The sequence below is a fragment of the Hetaerina americana genome, unplaced genomic scaffold, assembly GCF_022747635.1.
Source record: "Hetaerina americana unplaced genomic scaffold, ioHetAmer1.1.p SCAF_49, whole genome shotgun sequence".
Lineage (NCBI taxonomy): Eukaryota > Metazoa > Arthropoda > Insecta > Odonata > Calopterygidae > Hetaerina > Hetaerina americana.
The window spans coordinates 1-6,979 of record NW_027287084.1 but is presented as its reverse complement, the minus strand read 5'-3'; the positions used below and the strand labels follow the sequence as shown (position 1 = coordinate 6,979).

The 6,979-nt window shown below is 40.0% G+C and overlaps 1 protein-coding gene across 1 annotated transcript; it reads right to left on the bottom strand.

The window, feature by feature from the left end:
• Positions 1-425: 425 nt before the first annotated feature.
• Cph (BCL11 transcription factor chronophage) lies at positions 426-6,909 on the bottom strand. The gene has a single exon (XM_071591556.1). The coding sequence runs from the start codon at positions 6,792-6,794 to the stop codon at positions 5,031-5,033; it is 1,764 nt and encodes a 587-aa protein (XP_071447657.1). The 5' UTR covers positions 6,795-6,909; the 3' UTR covers positions 426-5,030.
• Between the last annotated feature and the right edge of the window lie 70 nt (positions 6,910-6,979).

Genomic DNA, 6,979 nt, shown 5'->3' with positions numbered 1-6,979 from the left:
TACAATGTGTATCTATATGTTACTTATTGCTGATCATATTAGCGTGCATGATACACTTTACATACTTATGTCCGTGGTAATCGTTCAGACCACTGAACGCGACCATAACATGAACTGTTTCTTTGCTATGAATAAGTTTTACGCACTCGAAAGACTCGATCCTCGGGTGCGTACTTCAATATAATATCGGAATTCCGAATTATATGAAGATATTTATGTAAAACATAGTATTTCAACACTTTCAGGTAATTATGAATGGTGTGAGGCAAAAAGTTAGGGGGAGAGAGAGAGAGAGTCAACTTCATCAGCTGTTGAGTGTTATTTCTCATTTATTACTTGCTTTCTGTTTTAAAGGATGTAAGGGGTATATACATTAATAAATAACAAATGAAAGTCTATTAAAGAAGCCTTTAATAAAAACAAACTGTTTGACAATCATCATAAATACATATACTCAATTCTACTTATGCATATTTGGTACATTACATGTACAAGATAAATAAAACAAACAGACATGAAACAAAAACAAATCCACCTCATTAAAGAACTAGGAGTTCTTTTCTGATATCTTAACACTTTTCCCCATCGACATCGACTCCACTGTATCCTATGACCTTTTCTCGCTCACACAAAACTTATCGTTTCTTATTATAAATTGTCTCTATCCTCAAATTGCATTCTCTCGTGACCACCTCTCTCTAAATATATTTTTTCTAATCGGTTAAAGTATTTAAATCTTTTCCTTAAACCACTCCAGCGTCATTCTTCAATCATAAATTCCCGATTGCACCCACAGATTAAAGAGTTGATAGAAGCCAGTCTTTGGTTTCCTCGGCGTATCCCTAGCATGGAATCCCATTTTGTGTAAGCCAAGGGAATCACAAGGCTCTCTAAAATGAAGTTAGTTATTTTTAGTTATCACTTAGACCATTTAACACTGAAAACAATTAAATGGAATGAATTGAATGCGCCACTTCGATAGCAGCCCCAAGTTTTGAAAATATCCTCGATGCTCAATGGCATCGAGAGAGTTTAATATTTGAAAAAGTATTTAATGTCAATAGAGTCAACTAAAATGCAATCGGAGATTTAACTAAAATGGTAAATTGATTGAAAACGTTTAGCCTAAGCTTGAAAACGGAAATCAATGCAGTAGTATTGAAAGAAGCCAAAATAAAAAACGCTCATTATTCTCGTGGAATAATTCCAAAATAAATTAATAAAGAAAGGTTTTATTTTATTCAAATACCCTGGAAATGTCTCAAAAGATCCGTCGAAAATTCTCAGGCAAACTAAACACTCTAATGACATCGTAATAGTTTTTTACCCTGTTAATAAAAATGTCTGGGTAAAAAAATTAATACACATTGCCACTACCAACAATACGTTCAGATTGAGATAAAACAACTATTTTCGTGAAACTATACAAACAAACATAATGCGGAAAACCTTTGTACAACGTTTAAAAATCTACTCTTAAAAAAAGCGTCCTCTTTCACTGCCAATTTTCTGCTAGATATTTGATTCTAGTCCCGAGGAAAACGCCTTTTTTATGGTTCTCATTTCATCCCTTTGAACAAATAACCTCTAAATTTTTGGTAAGTGCTTTTTTCCCGATTCACAGGACACAAGAAACTGGGAAACATATAACAATACCAGACACGTATTTTAACAAAACACATTTTTTTCCAATCGTCATTTTCGTTTTTTCTCCCTCCCAACACAAACCGCGTCCGAAGACGTTGTTACATTTTTCTAAGAAAAACACTAATCAGAGGAACATAGCGCCCGTGTAAATACAGAGTTCCAAATATCACACGCAATCACACACACACACATATTATAATGACAGGAGAATGAACGGTGGGTGCACAATGCGCTTACAGAGAGATAGGTACACAGCTGCTCTCCTTTTAAGAGTTCTTATCATCTCACTCCGCAATACCTTTCACTATACTCTTGCCAAGTTATGGGTAAATATTATGTAAATTTCGACACTTAGTCCATTTACACGCCATAAAGCGAAATGTTTAATGGCGTACCTTAACAAATCCAATTCTTCTAACAATGTCATAAATATAGGTGCGGGTGCTGCCATTGTTGTAGGGTTTACACGGGTAGCATGAATTCTTTAATCACTTTTAAACCTCCCATAAATGTTTTAGTCACATAATAATTTAAAACTTATAATAAAGAGAGGCGAATAATGGAATAACATTGTCCATAAAAAAATCGTGGTATGTTTTACACTTGCCACGAGTTTACCTTACACTTCTGTATTATAGGTATACATAATTATCAGTTCACCTATGTACATTTACACAAATTTACATAATTCACAATTTTTTTAAATATCTCACAGAACACTTCTTGTATTGTTTCAGAAAAGACCTTCTTAATAATTAATAGGACTCACATAGAAATTACATGAGGTTATGGGGGAAATGGAATCGTTTAAGTTTCCTTCTTACACAGATTTCGAATATGCATGGGAAATTTTTGATTAAATTTTTAAAAAATCGAATAAAATGCAATAAATCTGTCCAATTTGTGCATTGAACAAGTGTGTCATACATTTCATAACGAATAGGGACATTGGAATGAACGTGAAACTTCAATCCTCCAGGTGGAATTTAAAACAACATACTGAGGAGTATTTTTTTTGCGAAAGAGGTGCTAGAAGGCCAGTGATGACTTTGGGCGCCTAGCGGCCTTACAATGAATGCACTTTTCATCCGCAAAGTCTTGGCACAACATGATCACCATGGGACAACCTAACATGCTATCCGATCTAACACCGTTTGAAATCAATGCTGAAATCAATTTGGTCAGTAACATGAACTTGGAAATACAGAAATCCGGAATGTGATGTAGTTTAAAAACACCTTAATGCAACATAACTGATTTACTCGACACAAAAATGAAAATATAACTAGGCGACTATGGAAAATCAGTAAATAGGCATTAGAAATAGGAAAATTCAAGGAAAAAAATAGGCCGAAAACATGAAGAAAATACTTTAAAATAAATCTTGTCATATCAATACATAATTTTCCATCGAATCGATTCATTCAATTCCTGAGAAAATTTGAGAGGTCTTTTCAACCCAATTTGTTTCAAGGGCGGAAGTTAGGCTGAAACACTGGAAGGTTTTTTTTACAAAAATATATCTGGTCAGAGACCAGGACACGGGATTGAACACGGGCTTGATATTAATCTGTCAAGACATTCAATGATGCTTTACGGAAAATTGACGAAAATAACCGTGAAGATTTATTAAATTCGAATTTTTAAAAGCATCTAATTTATAATGCTGTGAGCGTTGTACGTAAACCTTAAAGTGAACAGGTTTGGATAAATTGAAAACATCCATTTCAAGAAATTCTCTGGCAGTATGATGAGCCAACAACAAAATTAAGAAAATCATTAAAATACCGATATTTTCAGGATATAATACACAAAAATTTAAAATCAATAAAAATATTGTTATTGATGCATTTCAAATGTACTGATTAGCTACGCAAGCAACGTAGAGAGGTAGGTTTTTTAAATTGTACCCATTACATTAGATTATCAAACTTTCTTCTCGGTCGTGTAACAAATATTAAAAACCAGGAAAATAAGTAATTAAATGACAAATATTTTGGTCCTGCGAGCAAATTGAATTCAAAGCATTTTTTACCAATGTTTCTGCAAAAGTGAAATGTATTGAGGGAATGGGTATTTGCAACTGTATGTTAAAACAAAATCGCTATTTCCACTACGACTACAAAATATCAGCAAAGGACAATTGTAAGAGATAGAAAAATCTATATTGAGAACATTTATATGGATTTGATGATTGCAATGCAAAACGGTAGTTTCAACACACAGAGAGGCAACACCTTCAAATCACAAACTTAGACTGCTATTGAAAAGGTCCAAAAATACATTTATTTGCCCAGTCGGTGCTGTTGTCACCCTGGTCGTTACAATCGAAATTACATCCCTTTGAATTTGTTTCACTGATACTTCGACAATTTAACCCTTATGGTTCCCACAAATTTTAATATTCTAAAACATATTTTCTTACCCACGATGCCTTGCTGGTGTTTTGATTTGATAATTTAAATGCATCGAAATTGCCGTTAAAATATTGGGAGCCCGACGCACACTAAACGATTATCGATGGGTGTTTACCAAAGTGCTCTAATTGAGCATCCTATTGATAATAATACTTAAATCTGCAATTTTTCTAACTGTTCCATTTTGTCGTTTACTTAGGGATGTACATCATGCTTTGCTTATGATGACGATAATAACACTCGGAAACAGATAACATTATCAAATGCCAAGAACTACACACATGCCCGTTCGAAGAATGAAATTTCACGTTAATACAATTACACACACACACACACGAAATGCCAGAGAAAGAGAAACTTGATTCGAGAGGAATTCCACTCAATCGCTATTTTTTTTTAGCAGCGAGTGAATTCCGAAGAAAAGAGGATGAAGAATTGTCAGCGTTTTTTCTTTACAAATCGCCTCTATTTCCCACAAACTGCACTTTGTTTGCACTTTAAATAGTATCGGATTTTTGAGTAATCATGCAAATTAAAGAGGGATCGCATTTTAAATGTTCCATCCTCTTGCTTTTCCAACTTACGACACACACACATACATGATATCGCACACACAACGGCATTTTAGTCTTTTCCAAGTCCTTCTGCTCCTTAAAATGGTCTTCAAACGGCATGGAGATGCCGAAATACTGAAGATTTGTTTCTGCGAGGGTTTAGCGAAAAAAGTTTTTCTTTATGTACAGAGCACGTATGCGCACACATTATATAGTGTTTCCAGGGGAAGATACTTCCACCAGGGAGGATGAACTGATTTTAGCCTTCGGTTCCACCGAAAATGCAGAGCTTAAGTTGAGGGTATCCTTCATCATTTTGTATCTCTTTCGATGAGAAAATGACTACTTATCTGGATCCTCTTCAGTATATACTCTGCATCGGGACGTGGCGGAATCCTCCCCAGGGGAAGAGTCATGTGGTGTCTTTCGAGGCGGACGCCGAAGAGTCTCCGGTATCCTCTCCGCTGATAAGGGATGGAAGGAGTCCCCCGGCGCCTCCACCCATCGCCTTTCCACCCTGGTTCACCACGCATTTTCTCATGTGTTTCTCCAAAGTTGATGGTACTGAGAAGGGCATCTCGCAGAAACGACACCGGTAAACATCTTTCCCGAGCCTCCCATGGGTCTTCATGTGCCTCGTGAGCTTGGAAGACTGTGCGCAAGCGTAACTGCATAGCTCACACTTGTATGGCTTTTCCCCAGTGTGCGATCTTCTATGCACTGTGAGATTGCTGCAGTTCTTGAATACTTTTCCACAGAATTCGCAGGTGTCGTTCCTTCGCGAATCCTTTTTCATCTGGCTGTGCTGCGAGGCCGCCGCTGCAGCAGCAGCGGCTGCGGCCGCTGATGCGGCAGGGCTGGGTGCCAGGGCACCAAGGTTTAGTCCAGCTGCGGCCGCAGCGGCAGCTGCCGCAACCGCAGATGCACTAGGTCCAGGTTTAGGACCACCTAGGGCATCCCCAAGCCTCAGGCCCACGTTTTTTAGAGCGGCCTCCGCTGAAGATGAGGGCTTACCCCCCCTTGCGGCTGACAGGAGATGGTGATGGTGGTGCTCGAGTCCTAAAGCTGTTTCACCTCCCCCGAAAATATCCCTTGGTGCCATCGCGGGTAACCACAGACCAGCATAGAGACCATCCAGACGCTCGCCGGAATGCCCGGCACCTCTTCCGCCCAACGCAGCTGTTAGGTGGTGGTGATGGTGGTGGTGAAGGTGGTTGTCCAAATCTAGCTTGAGCCTCTTGCTCGTGGCATCGAAAGGATTTTCCGGGCCGAATGCAGCTCCGAATAAACCATGTGGACCAAGGGCGTCATGCAATGGAGCAGCATGCCCTAGAAGTCCTTTGGCAAATTCTTCACGAAATCTCAATGACGCCGCTTTGTCTACGCCATTTTCAGCAGCAACTGCGGCTACTGCGGCGGCCGCTGCTGACACAGATGGGGGTGGAGGGAGAGGCGGTGGTGGGCCCGTCAACTTCCCAGTGACGTTGTTATTGTCGCAAATGCTGTTAACGCCTCCCAAGCGCTGATGTGAATGCCTCATTCTTTCATCTTTCTGGTGGAGCTTGCCTCCTGATTCCTGTAGAGCCTGTTTATAAGCTTCGTGGTACTGTGAAATGTTACTTAGACCAAATTTATCCATCAATTCCCCTACTAAGGAGCTTGCAGAAGAAGCCATGGCTGCTGCGGCTGCTGCGGCAGCAGCTGCAGAATTCTTGCTTGGAAGAGGAGAAGAGGATTTTGGAGAGGTTGTGGGGCGGGAAGACGATACAGGGTCGGGTGGGGTTGAGTGGGCGCTAGAAGCGGATTTTGTGGTGAGGTCTTCCGGCGCTTCGCCTTCCCCATCTGCATCTTCGTCTTCATCCTCCGGTTCCTGCTCGTCATCTTCCTCCAGTTCCATCTCCTCCTCCTCATCTTCCAACTCGTCATCCTCAGCCATGTCCTCCTCTACGTTCTCATCGTCTTCAACGTCATCAATCTCCTCATCTGGCTCATCCTCGACGCTCTCCACTGATTCAGCGACTGAACCGTTTTCTCCACCGGCGTTGTTATTTTCCTCTGTAGGAACTTCAACTTCTCCATTGGAAGTATCCTTCTTTGTTTCCTCGGTCACTTCTTTATCTTCTGTCTCAGTGGTCGAAGAAGTAGGCTTTGAAATATCTCGCCGATGGGTCTTCATATGTTTCTTAAATTTGGAGGGCTGGTTCGTTGTATGTTTGCAAATATAACACGTGTAGGTCTTCTCTCCAGCGTGGGATCTTCGGTGACCGACTAGATTGCTTAGGAATCGGAAGCGTTTTCCGCAGAATTCGCACGTTTTCAGTCGACTTAGAGAGTTGCCACCTTTCCCTCCGGGCCCAGAAG

What these genes read in the sequence shown, in the direction of transcription:
- Cph (XM_071591556.1), bottom strand. Translation starts at nt 6,794, where the DNA reads ATGAAGACCCATCGGCGAGATATTTCAAAGCCTACTTCTTCGACCACT.